Source organism: Sarcophilus harrisii, chromosome 3 (genome assembly GCF_902635505.1).
Source record: "Sarcophilus harrisii chromosome 3, mSarHar1.11, whole genome shotgun sequence".
NCBI classification, from domain to species: domain Eukaryota; kingdom Metazoa; phylum Chordata; class Mammalia; order Dasyuromorphia; family Dasyuridae; genus Sarcophilus; species Sarcophilus harrisii.
Genome location: NC_045428.1, coordinates 235,040,739 through 235,060,850, shown reverse-complemented (window position 1 = coordinate 235,060,850; position 20,112 = coordinate 235,040,739). Strand labels below are relative to the sequence as shown.

Sequence of the window (20,112 nt, the reverse complement as noted above, 5' to 3'; positions counted from 1 at the left end):
CTTGGTTCTTCTTAGCAGTTCAGTGATCCAAGGCAATCCCAATAAACTTTGGCTAGAAAATGCCATCTGCATCCAGAAAGAAAACTAAGGAGATTGAATGTAAATCAATCATGCTATGCTCACTTTTTCCCCTTTTTTTCCTTGTGGTTTTTCCCTTTTGTTCAGATTTTTCTCTCCTACCATGATTCATAAAGAAATGTGTATTTTTAAAAAATTAATGAACAAAAAAGTTATCAAACTGTGCATACCCTTTGATCCAGCAGTGTTACTACTGGGATTATATCCCAAAGAGATTATAAAGAAGGGAAAGGGACCTGTATGTGCACGAATGTTTGTGGCAGCCCTTTTGTAGTGGCTAGAAACTGGAAACTGAATGGATGTCCATCAGTTGGAGAATGGCTGAATAAATTGTGGTATATGAAAATTATGGAATATTACTGTTCTGTAAGAAATGACCAACAGGATGATTTCAGAAAGGCCTGGAGAGACTTACACGAACTGATGCTGAGTGAAATGAGCAGGACCAGGAGATCATTATATACTTCAACAACAATACTAGATGATGACCAGTTCTGATGGATCAGGCCATCCTCAGCAACAAGATCAACCAAATCATTTCTAATGGAGCAGTAATGAACTGAACCAGCTATGCCAGAAAAATAACTCTGGGAGATGACTAAAAACCATTACATTGAATTCTAATCCCTATATTTATGCACACCTGCATTTTGATTTCCTTCACAAGCTAATTGTACAATAATTCAGAGTCTGATTCTTTTGTACAGCAAAATAATGTTTTGTCATGTATACTTATTGTGTAGCTAAGTTATATTTTAATATATTTAACATCTACTAGGTCATCCTGCCATTTAGGGAGGGGTGGGGTAAGAGGTGAAAAATTGGAACAAGAGGTTTGCAATTGTTAATGCTGTAAAGTTACCCATGTATATATCCTGTAAATAAAAGGCTATTAAATTTAAAAAAAAAAAAAGAAAAGAAAAGAAAGCAGAGGCAGAAGCAAGTGACAAAGCTGCATGAGCTCTTAGAACCAAGGAGAGAGAGAGGCCTCTAAGAAAACTAACTGGGATATATTGGAGACAATAAAAGATCTGAACTTTAAAAAAAAAAAAAAAAAAATTAATGAACATGTATAATCAGAAAAAAAAATTAAAATCAGAAAACAATTAAAATCATCAGCTCCTCTCCCTAGACATCATGCCCTGTGCTGGGAATCTTCTTTCTCACCTTTCTCCCAATTTTCAGCTTTCTTTTTGCTTTCTCCTATTAGATTGCAAGCGCCTTAAAAGTTTATTTGTATCCCTAGTATTTAACACAGCAACTGGAATATAGTTGAGTGCTAAGTACATGTTTGTTTATTCATCCATTCATTACATCTTCCAATACTTCCACTGGTTGTTAGCCTGCCTGGAATCATTCCCTATCTCTACCTCCTGGCCTTCTTCAACTATGCTAAAATCTTACCTTTTACAAGAAGATTTTCCCTGTCTCCATTAACGATAGGTAATGTCTTAATGATAATCAGTGCCTTTCCTCTGAGATTAACTTAAGTTACATGTGAGCTGTTTCTGGGCAGGAAAAAATTTTTTTACCCTTTTTTTTTTTTTTTTTTTTTTTTTTTTAATCTGTAGTACTTAACATGGTGCCTGGCACATAAAAAGTGTTTAAATGCTTACTAACTGCTAGGAATTAGTGAAGTAGTCATGAATTATGAACTAGAACTTGCAAACAGTGCTAAATAGATTATCTACTTAGTACCTTACTATCCTGGAACCTGCTATAAGTTCTGGAAGCTGTAAGTCCTATGTCACTAAATCTCTCACAAAACTGTATTTTTACCTTCCAATATAATAAAATACCATCTAGATGGTGAGCACAACTCACCTCTAATCAACTCGTCTATTTACATCACAAATCCTGTTCCCATTCTAGGAATTAGTGCTGAGAACATTTTACCCCAGAAAGCAGTACCACTTATTCTGTCCTGAGAAAAGAAAATAAACCTTCCCTAAGCACTAGTACTTTAAAAGATGGGGACTATGTAGTTGAAGGTAAGTTTCCACAAATCATTACTGTCTCACAAGAAAAATAATAAAATCAAAATCTCATGAACCAGATCTCTAAGGTAGGGGAATGAAGGGCTGGCACTCATTTGTAGGCACTTACTATGGCACTCACTCAACAATGGAATACTGGATCCCAAACAGTCAGTTAAACTAGTCTGCCTATCCCAGAAGCTAATGCCAGATTTGTAAGAACTATTCTGCCATCAGAAACCAAAAATGAGTGAACTAGGACCACACAGCCATTATGCACCCAGAAAGTAAGCTAGTAGACTTTCTCACTTGGCTAGAAGTCAAGGACAAACTACATCTGCAAGCTATCTGTTAGACATATCTCACTATCCATTTTAAGGTGAGGCAAAAATAGTCAAGTTAGTTAAAAGTTAAGCAAGGCTCATGATGATCTAATGGACAGATATTTACCCAAAATATCACTCCACTAGAAACAGGGAATATGTATACTCCACTTCAGGATGTCCTAAGTTCAAGAATACAGTTTAATGATCGTGAATACCAGCTAATAATAGCTAACCTTTATATATTATTTATTATGAGCAAAATGTACAATTATTTATCTGGAAGACAGATGCTATTTTTTCAGGACAATTCACTTATGATTTTAATATTCTAGCCAATTAAGACTATAAATCTCAACTGAATAAGTCATCACATATGAATGTAGTAAAATATTATTGTTCCATAAGAAATTATAAACAGGCTGATTTCAGAAAAGTCTGGGAAAATGAGTGAATGATGAGTGAAGCAAGCAAAACCAAGAGAATATGTACACAGTAACAAGATTACACGAAGATCAATTGTAATAGACTTGGTTCTTTTCAACAATGAGATGATTCAAGATAATTCCAACAGATTTGGGATTGAAAATGCTATCCATATCAGAGATAGAACTATGGAAACTAACTATGGATCAAAGAGTATTTATTTTCGTTTTTTTTTCCCCCCCACAGTTTTTTTCCCTGTGGGTCTTTTCTTTTTTAAAACAACATAGCAAATATGGAAATACATTTAAAAGAATTTCACATATTTAACCTATATCAGATTACTTGCTATCAAGAGGAGAAAAAAAAGGTAGAAGGGAAAAAATTTAGAACACAAAATCTTACAAAAATTAATGTTAAAAACTATTTTTACATGTATTTGGAAAATAAAATTTGGAAAAAATAGGGTAAAAATATATATTAATCAGAGAAATGCAAATTAAGAAACTTAAGATACTACACACCCCGTCGATTGGTGATACAGGAAAAAATAATGATGATTGGAGGGGATGAGGAAAACGGGACATTGATGATTGTTTGGAGTTGTGAACGGTCCAACTATTTTGAGAGTAGTTTGGAACTATTCCAAAAGTTATCAAACTGATACCCTTTGATCCAGAAAGTTTTACTGGGATTATATCCCAAAGAGATTATAAAGAAGGGAAAGGGACCTGTTTGACAATTTTGTGGCAGCCCTTTGTAGTGGTTAGAAACTGAAATGAATGGATGCCACAGTTGAGAATGGGAATAAATTGTGGTATTGTTATGGAATATTACTGTTCTGTAAGAAATACCAACAGGATGATTTCAGAAAGGCCTGAGAGACTTAAATTTAACTGATGCTGAGTGGAAATACAGGACCAGGAGATCATTATATACTTCAACAACAATACTAGATGATGACCAGTTTGATGGATCAGGCCATCCTCAGCAAAAGATCAACAAATCATTTCTTGGAGCAGTAATGAATGAACTAGCTATACCTAGAAAAATAACTCTGGGGATGACTAAAACCATTCATTGAATTCTAACCCTATATTTACAAACCTGCATTTTTATTTCCTTCAAAGCAATTGTAAAAATTAGAGTCTGATTTTTTGTAAGCAAAATAATGTTTTTATGTATACTTATTGTGTATCTAAGTTATATTTTAATATATTTAACATCTACTGGTCATCCTGCCATCTAGGGGAGGGGGTGGGGGTGGCGTAAGAGGTGAAAAATTGGAACAAGAGGTTTGGCAATTGTTAATGCTGTAAAGTTACCCATGTATATATCCTGTAAATAAAAGGCTATTAAATTTAAAAAAAAAAAAATAGGGTAAAAATATAAACAAACAAACAAATAAATAAATAAGACCTTGAATCTCAGAGAAAGTGCCAAGTTCCTCACTTAGGAATTTCCTAAATTAATGAGAGTACCTATCCCCCTTTTATCCCTATCCCCATCTTTTATATAGATTAATTTTTTCTTCTCTAAATCATATTATCTTCTATGATCACATTATAAAGCAGAAGCCCTGGTCAATACTGGTAGTATTTGAAAACATATGATGGCTAATTCCCTCTTCCACTTCTCCAAATCTGTCATTTGGAGACACTGCTAATCTAGGCAAACCTTTCTTTGCCTAATACATTCTCATTCCCAAAACTCACTCATTATTATTCTTCCTCTATTTCTATCCTATCCCTCCTTCTATAATAGTGAAATGCAATTACCATTCTATTGACAAGCAATTTCACTTCATGTTTAGACTTCTTCCTTTCATATTCATTCTTTATGTATTAACAGAAACATCTGGAACCTCTCTACAGATGACTTTGCATCTGTGCTCCATATTCTACAACTGATTGCTACTTCTTTCACATTACCCAACACAAAAAGCTAAAACAAAATGACGTCTTCAGTCTTCTTTGCTCTAAAACTATTTACTCTCATACACAGACCTGAATATAAACTTTGATGATCAAACACTCTACCCTTGCAATATTCATCAACTTCCCCAACTCATGCCAGTCTAGTACAAGTTTAAGAGCAGAATGAAATGGGATACTTGCAAGATACATAAAGTTACCAAAAAGGTACTTGCTTAGTTAAAGCAGGGAAAGGATATTCAGCAACAACATAGCTTTGATTAAATTAGGTATGATTTCCTGCCTCTTTGTTATACATGTTGGTTATGAAAGGAGCTGATGGCTGCTTGTGCCATGGCTTTATATCTAAGTTATCACAAAGCAAAAAGCCATATCTTTAGATGTAGACAATGAGTATTGAGGATAATTTCAGTACTTTTTAAGGAAAAATTTAATCTTCCTGGAGTAAGGCTAAGGCCTTAGCCTTACATATATATATCTCTCTCCATTACATTAACCACAATTGGTCATAATTAATCAAAACTGTTCTCTTCAAGGCTATCAATGATCTTTACCTGCAAATTCACTGGTTTCTTCTGTTCTCATCCAACTTATTAATGTGATCTCTCTGTTATTTTAAGTATTTTTAACTACTCCTCTATATTATCTCCTTCCTTGGCGTAACTAACATTGGTCTCTCTTGATTCTCTTACATTCCTGACCATTTTTTCTTAATCTCCTTTATAAGTTTATGATTCCCATTTTATCCCAATTATGGGTCTCCCATAAAATTTTATCCTGAATCTGCTTTATCACCATTCATGGTTTCAATTACCATCTCTATGTAGATGATATATCCAAAACTCAATCAATGAATAAACATTTATTAAACATCTATTATGTGCCACGCACTGTGGTAAGCATTGAAGATGCAAACTGAAGCAAAAAATGGTCTCAAAGCCCTCAAGGAATTTTCAATCTAATTGGAGAGACAATATGCAAACAAATATATACAAATCAAGATCTCTATGAGATCAATAAGACATAATTAAAAGGGAAAAGACACTATAGTTAAGGGAGGCTAAGGAAGGCTTACAGTTCTTCCACATGGAATTTTAGTTGGGACTTAAAGGAAGTCAATAGTAGAAGTAAGGTTCCAAGTATGGGAAACAGCCAGAAAAAATAACTGAAGCAAAAAGATGGTATGTCTTGTTCATGGAAGACTCAGGAAGCCAATGTTATTAGGTTGAAGAATATGCATTGGGGACTAAAGTGTAAGAAGTCTGATAAGACAGGATGGAATTAAGTTATGTAGGACTTTGAATATCAAAGAAAATCTTTTGTATTTGATTCTATAGGCAATAAGGAGCCACGGAACTGAATTCTTTCTTTTCTCACACTCTTGCTCTTCTTGCAAGTTTGCCTATGTCTGTTGTTACTCGAATTTTTAATCTGAGTTATTCCTGACTCTTTCTTGCTCATATATCATAACAGAAGCTCCATGAAGGCAGGTACCATTTAACTTTTGTTTTTTTTAATAAACCCTTGATCTGAATTGTTCAAATCATGCTAATTACCTCCACAATATTTTCTTTATTTATTCCCTTAATTCAACACTAGTTCAAGACCACAAATTTCTACACAAATTATGGATGCCACACAGTGTATCTAATAGTCTCCTAATTGCTCTGTTTCTAATGTCTCACTTCTCCAACTGATCTTTCTATACAGCTGCCAAAATAATTTTCCCACAACAAAGATCTAACCATTTTACTCCCTTGGTCAGAAACCACTTCAAAATTTGGCTCCAAACTTCCTTTCCAGATCTACTCTATACTTCTATCCTTCACATGCTCCAGATATTAGCCAACCTAGCATGCCAACTGCTCCCCAAACTCAGCATTACATCATTCTGTGGGCAGAAATGCTTTCATTTTAATTTTTATATTCCTCCAAATGTAAATCACTGACAGAACTTAGTTCTAAACTCTGAGTCCCAAAATTTCACAAGTTTTCAATGTATAGGGAAAAAAATAAGAGGTGAATTTTAATTTAGGGATTTGTCTTTAATTTTTCCTAACTCTCCCAATTCAATGGGATAATGTAAATTATTCCACTTGAAATAAGTTGGAAAGATTTTATAAGCCTGGTGAAAGCTCCTATGCGGACTATAAGAAAGCTAATTTAATTAAATTTGAGAAGGCTTATTGTCAAATTGCTTCAAAGGGGTGAATTTTTCAACCATAGCTACTTCCGAAAACTGTATGTGAATAATATGGAATTTATAATCCACAATACTGGAGGAGGTATATCCATCCCTACAAAATTAAATATCTTTGAAGAACTGAACCAAGAAAATAACAATGATACTTTGTATTCTCCTAGGACTAATAGGTACCATAGAGAGATACCTTCTCAATTTATCTTCACATGATTTAAAAAAAAAAAAAATAGGAGAGAATATATCATTAACCTCAATGTAGAAGTAATTATAAGTTATGGACTATTTTTTAAAATATCACATGACTGGGCTTAAGATAAAGTTAGAGTTGGGAATAGCAGCACACAGTTAAAATCCCTGCTACCAGGGAAACTGAGGCTGATGGATCTCTTGAGCTCAGGAGTTCTAAGCTATAGTGTGCTTTGCCAATCACCAGGTTGTTTAAGAAGGGACAAATCAGGCAAGGTTGGAAATAGAGCAAGTCAAAGCTCCCATGCTGAGCAGTAAGACTAAGAAATAACCCCAATACTTTTAGTGTAGATGAGATGGAGAAACTTAGTCTTTAAAGAAAAAGGGAAAAAAGAGTTGGTCAACTACATACCACATCCAACAACATAGACAGATGTCCAAGCTCAAGTTTTCCACCCTGAAATGGTGCCAATACTGAAAATGAATATACATCTCCAGACTTGTCTGCCACCAAAATCTTCTCATCTGTAGCTGTAAATGTCAGAGCAGTACATCTTCTCACCACTGTCCTGGAAGTCAAAAAATATTAAGGATTGATTAATAAAAATAGTAAAGAATATAATATATCCTTATAATGTTATCACTGAATGTGAGGAATGAAAGAAATCTTAGACACTAACTAATCTACCTCCTTCATTTTACAAAAAATGAAACAGTGACATTATTCAATTCAATTCACTAAACATGTAGCAAAAACTGTATTAAAGGCTAAGGAATCAGATGCAAAAATAAAGAGATCATGCTCTTAAATGTAACTAACATTTTACTGGAAAGATATAAGTTGAACATATATAAAAACATAAATGTAAATTAGGGGAAAGATAAGAAAGGCTTCATAGAGGTGGCACCTAAATTGAACCTTGAATGAAAATAAGTTACTAATCCAGACACATAAGGATAAAGATAGAATATATATATCAGTAATTTTGGAGAGAGCAGGAATGATGAGGAACCTAAACTTTAGATAGGTCAGTGCCTTATTCATTGTCACATCAGTGAGAAATAGCTGAGATAGACTTCAAATTATTTCTATTAGTTTTTCAAGGAGCTGTTGGTTTGGAGAAAGATTGAATCTCCTCTTTTTAAACATTGTGCCTGACACACAATTTAATAAATGCTTATTGCCTTTCCTCTACTGAACCCTTCCTTAAGGAGGTAGAATGACCTGAAAATTCAGTAAATTATAGCAAAAAGTATGTGAATTGGTTGATACCAACAAATGGAGTTAACTTCAAATAAGAGGATGCTGAGGCAAAATGGAAGAGAAAAGCTCTCTCTGTTGCCTAAAAAGTCTTAGTTGCCGATTCATATAGCCTTTTCTCAATTTTCATTCTCCTAGCCACTCTGCAGCCTCTGACTCTATCTATCACCCCCCTCCTCTTGATTGTCACTTCTTTCTCTGGATTTTTAGAACATCACTCTCCCCTATTTCTCCTCCTATTTATCTGACCTCTCCTTCTCTATCTCCGACTGTCTCCCTGGCTGGATCCTCATTTAGCCTATACCTTCTAACCACATTCATCCCTCAGGGATTTATCCTGGGCCCTCTTCTCTTCCCCATCATACTACTTCACTTGATGATTTTATCAGCTCCAATGGATTTAATTACCACCTCTATGCTAATGATTCTCAAATCTATTCACCCTTTCCTTAACTCTCTGGTGATTTCCAATCTCAAATCTCCCAAAGTGTTTCAGACATCTCAAACTCATCATAAGTAAAGATCTTAAACTCAACATATCCAAAACAAAACTCATTATCTTTGCACCCCTAAACCATCCCCACTCCACTTCAGAAAGCAACACTGTCCTGCCAGTCCTTCAGGCTCACAACCTAGTTTCACCCTAAAATTCCCTGCTATCTCTCACTTTCCACATTCAGTAGCCATGGCCTGTTGATATCACCTTTGCAATATCTCTCCAATTGCTCCTTTTTCTCCCTGATAGTGCTGCCGTTCTAGGGGATCAGTTCATGCCTAGATTATTGCAATAGCCTACTGGAGGATCTGTCAGCATCAAGACTTTCCACTCTAATCTATCCTTCATTTAATCACCAAGGTTAATTTCCTAAACTGCAGATTCGACCATGTCATCCCTCCCATATTCCACCACTGAATGAACTTCAGTAGCTTCCTATTTTCCCCAAGAAGAGATAAAAAATGCTCAGTTTGGTATTCAAAACCTTTCATAAATTAGCCCTGTCCTACACTTATAGTCTTCTTACACCTTATTTCCCTACATATACTCTTCAATGCAGTGACAATGGCCTCATGACTGTCACTGGACTGAAGAGTACAAGAAACTCCATCTGTTAGCTTCAGGTATTTTCTCTGGCTTTCTTCCTTACCTGGAATGCTCTCTCTCCTCTATTTCAACTACTGATCTCCCTGTCTTTCTTTAAGTAGCAACTAAAATCCCCCTTTCTACAAGAAGCCTTTCCTGACTCCTCTTGATTCTAGTCTCATCTCTCTTTTAATAATTTCCTTTTTATCCTGTATTTAGCTTGTCTGTACATTACGTGTTTGCTTGTCTCTCCCATTAGCTTATGAGCTCCTTGATGGCAGAGAGTCTCCTTAGTATCCCCAGATTTTAGTACTATAACAACACAGAAAAAGTGGTTAATGAATGCACCTGACTGAAAATAAGAATAACAATAATGCAATAGCAACTAGGAAACCGCTTTGCAAATCCTTAAAGCATTTAAGTACTAAAATGCTATTACTTACATAAATTCAACAATAGTTAAGAAAAAAAAGCAAAACAAAAAAAGTACTCCCCAAGTCTTGAACAATAGATATTATTTTATGTTTATGATATCCTGAATGATTTAAAAAGCAGAATTTCATACCTGATACTCAGACATTTCCAAGGTTTTGTACTGAAAAGAATCAGACGTTTATTGTCATCAGTCAAAGCAAAATAGTTGCCAGATCTTGAGAAGGTGGAAGCCAGGATGTTATCACTTCCTTTATACAATGTCTGTCCTTCTTCTCTAAGCAGCAGAAGACAGAATAAACATCAAATAAATATCACTATCTAATTTCATGATTGGGCATCAATACGCACATGAAAAATTACGCTAAAACATTATAAATTAATTCATAAAATCCATCAAGTAAAAGATTTCATGTTTGAAAATGTGATTAACTGTATTAAAAATAAAACTAATTAGAATTGAATCAAAGAAATCCATCTTATGATACTATATATCACAAATAATTTCCCCAGGCATCTAACAGCTGCCTAAGATCTTCTGCCTCTCCTTCCTAAGCCACCTCCAAATCTTAGGGGTTAGCTGCTGGGAAAGCAGGCGAGAGGGAAAAGGGAAAATTGGCTGGTTATGGAGAAGAAGGTAAAAAAAGAAAAGGGAATGTCTTTAGTGAAAAGATTGCCCAATAGAAGAAAATGGAAGGGAAAAGGAAACTTCCAGCTAAAATAAGAGATGAAGAAGGATGGAAATTTTTCGGGAGCAAAACCATTTTAATTCATTTAACTTAAAGGGATACTTGATTTTTTTTTGTTGTTGTTGTTAATATTAAACACATATCTATTAATACTCCTGATCGCTATTTACTGAGTATCTACAGAAACCTCGAAAAAATTCTCAAATTCAAAATTGAAAACTTCAATACCATTTCCTAAAGTTGCAGGAAAATTAAAAGATTCAGTTTCTAAATAACTTTCACTAGTATAATTTCAATATCTCAAAACTATTAATGAACCCTGAAATGTTCCCCACAATCATCTCACCCTTTATCTTCTTGAGCCTTCTTTTCTGCCTTGCTGCAGTCATATGTAAAGAAGTTGTCATCATCACTGAAAGTAATTTTAAAAAGAACATATTACTAAAGAGGTGCTAATTTGTCAGCAGTTGTCACTACTGTGCTTGAGTAAGTCAATAAAAAGAATGAGAATCTAAATTTCCTTTTTCTAATTACAAATTGTAAAAAATAAAAATTAAAAAAAGGTTAAATCCCATCTTGTTAAATAACAACAATTTTAAAATTTAGAGGTTACATAGATTAGTTGATAGATAAAGCAATGGGTCTGGAGTCAGAAAGACCTGAGTTCAAATCCAACTTAGAAATTTGCTAGCTGTGTGACTCTAGGGAAATCACCTTATTTCTGTTTGCCTCAGTTTCCTTACCTGCAAAATAGGGATAACAATAAGAATATCTAAGGGTGGTGCAAAGAATCAAATGAAATAATAATTGTAAAGTGCTTAGCATAATGCCTGGTACATAGCAAGTGCTATATAAATGTCAGCTATCATCATCATTAGTATTACTATTACCTTATTTGATTCTCACAACGATGCTGTTATATTCGAATTTTACAGATGGGGAAACAGAAACTGAGAAAACTAGATTCACAAAACTAGTGTCTAGAATTGGATTTGAATCCAGGTCTTCCTCCCTGAGATCAATATTCTAGCCAGAAGGCCATATTCTTCCCAATTAAACATATCTTACTATGACAAGGAAAATGACCTATGAAAAATTTATCAAGTAAAACCTCTGAGTATTGCATCTGTGCAGTGACTTAAGGACTTGCCAAAGATCACAAATCAAGCAAGACTGAACTGAAATTTCAACTCTAAATCCAGAATTAATCTTGCTTATTTAGAAAAATATACCCAGAGACAGACTTAACATTAGAAAGTCAAGTTTTACAAGGGATTGCATTTCATCTGCTTTCTCACTTAGAAGTTAACAGAGAATTTTGTCATTAAAAATCTATGCTTGCCACCCTTCAGATTTGCTCAAATAATTTAAAATCATCTGATGAAGTTGGAATGAATTAATAAACCTGGTGATCACTATTCAGCATTGTCAGTAACTGTCTAAATAAGACTAAAATATTTTTGCCATGTAACAGATCTGTGGTTAAAATGTTTGGGAGGATCTAAAAATAATCTTTAAATGACCACCAGGTACATAAAACATCATACATAGCTATCTATACAACGAGTTTAATCAAACTAATTTTTGTTTAGAGCCTAGATAAGAAATTATTGCAATCATTCTTACCCAAAATTTCATCTGCTTCTCCAAAGAAGTTAAATATCCTTATTTACCCCTACTTGGGAATTAGTGAGGTCTGAACTTGTTTTCTTGAGTTGCCATATTTTCAAGAAGTTTAAGTCAGGGATAAAGCCTCTCCTAATTAAACTGGCTTGATTTGTTTATTTGCTACTTTCAACCCTGATTAAACTCTCAGAGAGCCCTTGGGAGTCAGAGCAGCTACAGTCAGTATCAAGCTGATTAACTGTTGGTACAGTTAAAACTTGTGAATAAGTAAATCCTTCCACCTTCATGGGTTAGCATTTCCCATGGAGGAAGAATGGCCCCACTCTTGCTGTCCCTTCCCCTAGGGTGAGGACTCTTCCAGTACTCCTCCCCTGACTTCCCATTTTCCCTGTAACTTAAATGCCCAAAGCTTTCTCCTGAATCACAGGATTCCTGCCTTGTTTTTCACATTCTTTTTTTTTTTTTTTTCTTGTAATAAATTCAAGTTACTACCCATACATAGCTTGGGGTGTCAAAACTTTTGTAAATCTGAAATCACAGCCAATACATACTCTCTAAAGTCCTGAAACTCTTTAAAAATCTGTTTTAACAAGACAACACAATAAATATTTGCAAAAAGTTACCCAAACTCATTTTCCTTGGGCAAAACTCAGGAGAAATCAGGAGCCTAATAAATAAATGTAAGTCACTCTTCAGAAATACATCACTTCTATGTTATTACCACAAAAATCAATCCATCAGCATCAAATTAAGAACTTTACATTTGATTTCCCAAAATAATAGGAAATCATTGAAGGATACTGAGAAGAGAGATGACAGTTAAACCTATGCTTTAAGAAAAAGTTTGGAAAGTCAGTAGAGAGAGACAAGATGGGGAGACCAATTAAAAACCTACAGCAATAGTCAAAGAAATGTGATAAAGGCTTGAAAAGGTAGGAGCAGTGCTAGTGGAGAGAACAGAAGTTATGTTAGACTCAGAAGGGAGAGAGAAACGAACTATGGGGAAAAAAAGTCATGGAAATTGACAGTAGAAAGTGTTCAGGAAAAAGGTAGTCAAAAAGGATACAGATAATGAAAATGCCATTAGATTTAACAATTAAGAAACTACTTGTAGGGTGCCCACCAATTAAAGAATTACTAAATACAATATGGTATTTGAATATAATTACTATTGTGCTGAAATAAATGGTCTGCTTCAGAAAACATGAATTGATATAGAGTAAAATGAGAATCAAATCTATACAATAAATTATGTTAATGTTGTAAAAAAAAAAAATTCTGGAACATAATTCCAAAGGGCCAGTGATGAAGAATGCTATTCACATCAAGTCAGAGAGGTGACAGAAAGAGTTGTTTCTCTAAGCATGGACCGCATGGGAATTAGTTTTAATTAAGGGTTTTATTTTTCCTTCTTTTCAAGTGGAGTGGAGGGACTTAAGAGGGATTATTAAAAACAAGTTTCATAATTGGAGAAAAAAAGAGATCACTGGTAATTTTTGGAGAAAGCCATTTTAGTTGAATGCTAATAAGGTAGGAATATGGTATAGAGGATAGAAAGTGAAATCACAGTAGCTAGGAAGGGAAGGAAAGGCATAATAAAGATAGCTATGGTATATGATCGGATCTAGTGAGTTTTTTAAGGATGAATAAGATTTGGGTGTTATTTGTAGGGAGCATAGAAGCCAGTAAGAAGGGAGAGACTGAAAATTAGCATGAGGGAGTGGATGCAGACAACATACGGATAGCAGCGTTCCAGAATTTCCAAACAGATGAAAGTCAGGGACATTTAATAAAGATGTAAGACTCAGAGAAGAGATGAATGGTAGCAATTGGGGAAGAGCGGGGTGAAGTTATGAGCTAAGGATCTTTGCAAGAGAGTATTAAAAAAGATTCCTGTGAGATGAAAAGTTTTGTTAACAGCTACTGTATCAAGCAGAAAGAGGAATCAATTACAAAATAGCACTCTGCCGCAGGGTAAGTAAGGGTCCTAGCTTTGCATCTGGTCTCTGGCACACAGGAAGCATTTTTTAAAATGTTTGCTGATTGTTCTGAGGTCAGCTCTCTAATGATTAAGCCATAATTTTGCGAAAACATCAGGACAGCCGTGCACAAATGATTTAGCAAGAATCTGGAAAGAGTTGTAAACTATGAACACATGTGAAAGAATATGTCAGGTAAAAAAAAATCATCAAGTTAAGCAGCACGAGGGAGTTTCGACCTATTTATTTGATGACGCTGTGTCTTATGTGTTATGTGAGATATAGATTAAAATATTATTTTGCAAGTTTATTGCACCCAACTCTTAACTTTCTCGGCATGCAGCAATCCAAGAGGTTCAGGGAGAGGAAAAGCACCCGACGCCCGCCACAATCTCGCTGGCCCCAAAGCAGGGACATCCGGGTACTCTCCGGCTCCGCGGCTCCTAGGCCCCGACCCCACTAACCTGCAGTCTGTACCTGTCGCCAGAAAGCGGCTGCCACCTCTCACCACCAGCCCATTTCGGGACACGTCCAGAGCAGCGGAGCCCGCCATGAGAACCTGGGGCGAACCAACGCGCGCAGGCTTCCACGCGCGCCGCGTGCTGACGTCAGGAGCTCGCTTGGAGCCGGAGACGGGACTCTCGGGAAGGAGGACTCCCTCGGAGTACAGGGCATGCGCAGAGACGACTCGCGCAACCCTGCACTCCCTGACCCATCTGGCAGTTGAATTAACTGTAAACTCTATTAAGTGTGTTACATACATGTCACATCAGCAGGTCTGCAGGTAGCATCATCTATATTTTACAGACAAATAAAGGGTTTTTTGAAAGGAAAGGTGCAGAGAATTTAACGTGTTCGTCTTCTAAACCCCAACTTCTTAAACTTAAAAAGATCCATGATCCTATTTGGTGTCTGGTAACTGAATTTGGGGTCGCAAATTATGTTTAAAATGTTATATACCAACCAAATCATTTCCAATGGAGCAGTAATGAACTGAACCAGCTACGCTCAGAGAAAGAACTCTGGGAAATGACTAAGAACCATTACATTGAATTCCCAATCCCTATATTTGTGCCCACCTGCATTTTTTATTTCCTTACAGGCTAATTGTACAATATTTCAGAGTCTGATTCTTTTTGTACAGCAAAATAACGTTTTGGTCAGGTATACTTATTGTGTATCTAATTTATATTTTAATGTACTTAACATCTACTGGTCATCCTGCCATCTGGGGTAGGGGGTAGGGGGTAAGAGGTGAAAAATTGGAACAAGAGTTTGGCAATTGTTAATGCTGTAAAGTTACCCATGCATATAACCTGTAAATAAAAGGTTATTAAATAAAAAATAAAAATAAAATGTTATATACCTGTAGTCATGTAAAAATTTCTCAGGCAAAAAGAGATCAGGAGTGGAAAATTTTTAATAAGCCTTGCTCTCTACCACATAGTATTGAGTAATCTTTAGAGATTTTGCAACAAAAGAGATTTTTCATCTTGTCTTTCCATTCACTCAAGCACCATACTTCTTCAGATTCTTCTTTCTTCTCACTTAGAAAATTACTAATCAGAGTCACTATCTCAAGTGTCTTGATAAATCCATTCTCCTTACACTTGATATAGGAATTCTCCTAAAGCTCTCCACAACCTGGTCAACTAATCTTTGCAATCTAGGCGAATCTAGGTCTAGGCAAATGGGCCTTATCATTCTTCACACTGCTACAAAACACGACAATATTCAAACAGGATTATGTCATTAGAGTCCCAAGGGACTTTCCTCAGCAGAGATCAGGACAGAATCGGGAGAGTCCTGCTGGTCTCTTTGAGTTCTTTACTCTCTTCAGGTTCTTTTCATTTTAGGCACTTCTTTTTCGAAGCTCAAGAGTGAAAATGGACAGACCAATTCATTTCAGGTTGTCGAAGGAAAAGATACCAAAATCAGAGGAAATGATTGTCTTTATATGCTGATCCCCAGCTTGCTATATACTTGCTACACTACCTTACTCGGTATCAGTCCATAAGGCCGCTAGAGGGCACCATAATACCGAGTGCTGGGCCTTGAGTCGGGAAGATTCATCTTCCTGAGTTCAAATGTGGCCTCAGAAACCTACTAGCTGTGGGAGCCTGGACAAGTCACTTAACCCTGTTTACCTCAGTTTTCTCATCTGTAAGAAGGAAATAGCAAACCACTCCAGTGTCTTTGCCAAGAAAATCCCAGCTGGGGTCACAAAAAGTTGCAAATGATTGATACAAATGACCAATATCAATTCAAGAGTCTAAGTGTAATGAGGCATATTATATAGACCTAACACTTAAGCTTATTATATAAATATAAAGCTAAGAGTGTTGCCTCCATTAAATAATATAACATGGGGAAATTTGGAGAATTAGATTTGCCCCATGTCCTGAATGTACACATCTTATCCAGATCAGTATGCTTAGAAGGAATTTATATTTGTCCCATGGCTACCCTCAATGGGTAAGGTAAATATTAATGCAGGATACCAGTAGGTAAGAGTAGTCTCTTATCCTATAAATATCCTTAATTAGAATGGAAAATAGTGAAAGTCCCAAGTAAGAACCAGACAATTACTATAGAAAATCTCTTTATTTTCTGTCTCTGATAGCCTCTCAAAAATCATAAAATACACAATGGATGAGGGCAGGAGAGAGACATAATAGAATTTTGTTAAGAGAAAAAAAATTTTAATTATTTAAATTTAATATCAACTCCAGAAAATGTAATATCTAATAATGAAATAGATAAGAAATATAACACTAATACCTCAAAGTGATTCTCAGAAAGGAAATGAGTATACTTAAACCAGAATTCCAAAAGCCATTTTTTAAATTTAAGAACATGAATCCAACTAACATTTCAATTATACTAAAATAGAGTCATCACTAGTCATCTTGACTCTTTCTGTCACTGGACAGTAATGACTCTAGAAGACAGAGTGAGGATAATGACTTCATACAACTCTGCCTCACTTAAATCCAATTTATACAGGAATGAAAAGACATCCCCATATAATTTTTACCATTTCTACCCATCTCTACAAATCAGCAGGTGCACATACAATGGGAACTGTAGTCACAACCCTGAACCCAGGTGGCACAAGCCATAGGATTGTCTTCTCACTGGAAGCAGCACTGAGATTCAGCAACTATCTAGGAGTCTGAGTAGCATTTTAAGGATTGAACTGCTCACCTCTACCTGTGAGGAAGACGATAGAAAAAGTGTCCTAAAAATTGTTTGCTTACCCAATTCTGACCTGTTTATCCTGTTGGCAGGAATCCTACCCTGTGATCAAACCACTAAAAAATGTACAAAAACTTCTACAACACTGATTCCACTCACCCTCAGTACCTGGAATGTGTACACACTTACACACAACACAAAATCCAATAGACCTGAAAAACAAGCATCTCTTGTTGCAAGAGAAGTCAATGAACATTACATTCAAAAAAACATCCTTTAGTGAAACAAGGTTATCAGATGAAGGTCAATCTGCTGAAATTGGAGCTGGATACACATTTTTCTAGAGAGGCCACAGTGAAGCAGAGTGCTATGAAATTGGTGTAGACTTTACAATCAAAACTAATCTAGTAAACATATTGTATATTTTGAAAAAGGAGAGAATGATAGGCTCATAACAATCTCATCACCACTTGCAAGAAAATACTAGGCCACCATCATCAGTGCTATGTTCTCATCATGACAAGGCTAATGAAGTCAAATAAAAATTTTATGAAGGTCTGGAGACCTCTATCATCAAGTGCCAAAAGAGGAAAAGCTTATAATTCTGGGTGATTTTAATGCAAGAGTGGGCTCAGACTACTAGACGTGGCAGGGAGTCCTTGGGAAGAATAGAGTTCGAAGCAGCAATACCGATGGTCAATTAATAACGAAGGCTTGTGCATCTTATGACATTCTCATCACCAGCACTGTCTTCCATTTACCTATAAACAATAAAACTTCATGGAAAGATCCTCGCAGCAAAACATAGGCATTTAACAGACTAATAACCTAGTCTATTAACTACAAGAAAAGAGAGAAATAAGATGTGAGAGTGATCAAGGCAATGTGTGGTGCAGAATGCTGGACTGATCACAGATTTATCCTCTCCAAGCTGAATATTCACAATTAACAAAACCAGTGGCTCCAATGCAAAAAGACTATCAGAAGAATTAATGTCAACAGATTAGAGCACTTCTCTGAGAGGGAATTGCTTTCTGCTAATTTGGAGGGTAAATTGAGCTAACATACAGTTGGCAACAATGTAGCAGAAGAGGAGTGGGCAGCTTTCAGAGATTTGATGTACAGCACTGTATTTATTCATCTGGGCCAGAACACTTATGAGCAAGACTATTTTGACAAAAAATGATGAGGAAATTCAGACACTGCTAAATGATAAATAAAAACCCCACAAGGTATACCAGCAGGATACTTCATCTCTAAGAAAGTAGCATTCAATTCCATCAAAAGTACAGTTGAAACTTAGAGGGATGCAGGATTTTTAGCTCAGTAAAAAGGCAGATAAAATTTAATTTTATGCTTATAGTAACAATCCAAAGAACCTTTATGATGCACTAAAGGCAATTTATAGGCCAAAGATCTATGGTGCATCTGAACTACTCAGTGCTGATGGAGCCACATTGATTAGGACATGATTCTAGGGAGCTGAGCTGAACATCTCCATAGAGTTCTCAACAGATTGTCATCAATCAATGCTGAATTGACTGTATACCTCAAGTTGAAATCAATCACTCCCTAAATGAAGTTCCAATCTGAAAAAGAGGTTTTGAATGCCATTAGGCTACTTTCAGGTGGTGAAGCAGCTTGTTTTGATTCTATTTCAGCTAAAATTTACAAGGTGAAGGGGTCCATTGTTTATACAAAAGCTGAATAAAATTTTCCAGATTATATGGCAAGAGGAGATTATGCCCTGGGAGTTCAAGGAAGCCTCCACTATCCATCTTTAGATTGTCTTGTGAGAATCACAGAGGTGTCTCTCACTTAGTCATTGCTGGTAATATTTTTGCCAGAATCCTCGTAAATAGGCTAATACTATACCTGCAAGAAAGTCATCTACCTGAGAGCCAGTGTGGCTTCAGAAGGGGCCAAGGAACAGTCAATATGGTGTTTGCTACCTGACAACTCCAGAATAAATGCCAGGAGCAAAACAGGGAGTAAAATCAACACCTGTAGATCTGACCAAGGCCTGTGATACTGTCAGTCTTGACAGCTTATGGAAAATTATGTCAAAATGTGGTTGCCCAGAGAAGTTCATCAGTATAGTGCACTGATTTCATGATAGCAAGCTTCTCTGGATTCAGGACAATGGACAATGCTCTTGAGCTTTCCTAGTCAACAATGGTGTGAAACAAGGCCTTGTGCTTACTCCCATGCTTTTTAGCATGATGTTTTCTGTCATGTTATCAAATGCCTTCAATGAGGACAAACATAGCATCAGAATCAGCTATCACACTGATAGTAAATTATTCATTTTGAAAGGACCAGAAATAAATAAAAAAAAAAGCTGGATGCAATCAATGCCCCTATGTTTTTTAGCATGATGTTGTTTTTGTTTTTTGCTTTTTAATAGCATTTAATTTTTCAAAATACATCCAAAAATAGTTTTCAACATTTACCATTGCAAAACCATTTGTTTCAAATTTTTCTCCCTCTATTCCCCCCTCCCACTACCCAATACAGCAAGAAATCCAATATAGGTTAAACATGTACAATTCTTATAAATATATGGACATATTTGTCATAGCATGTTTTCAGGATGTTGTCCAATGCCTTTAATGAGTTACAAGCATGGCAACAAAGTTACTGCACTGATGGTAAATTCTTCAACTTGAAAAGGCTACAAAGCAAAACTAAAGTGAAGGGAGTGTTGGTACATGTTTTTTTGT

At 35.7% G+C, this 20,112-nt stretch overlaps 1 protein-coding gene across 2 annotated transcripts in view; it reads right to left on the bottom strand.

Annotated features, from left to right (window-relative positions):
• Positions 1-14,831, bottom strand: part of WDR4 (WD repeat domain 4) — a 55,957-nt gene extending 41,126 nt beyond the window's left edge. Inside the window, exons 1-4 of one of the 2 annotated variants that reach the window (XM_031959223.1) lie at positions 14,656-14,831; positions 10,933-10,998; positions 10,031-10,174; positions 7,536-7,692 (exon numbers count right to left, since the gene is read on the bottom strand). In XM_031959223.1, the coding sequence (XP_031815083.1) occupies positions 7,536-7,692; positions 10,031-10,174; positions 10,933-10,998; positions 14,656-14,744 (456 nt within the window). In that variant the 5' untranslated portion in view covers positions 14,745-14,831. The remainder of the gene's footprint in view (positions 1-7,535; positions 7,693-10,030; positions 10,175-10,932; positions 10,999-14,655) is intronic. The other variant, XM_031959224.1, reaches the window with a different exon arrangement.
• Between the last annotated feature and the right edge of the window lie 5,281 nt (positions 14,832-20,112).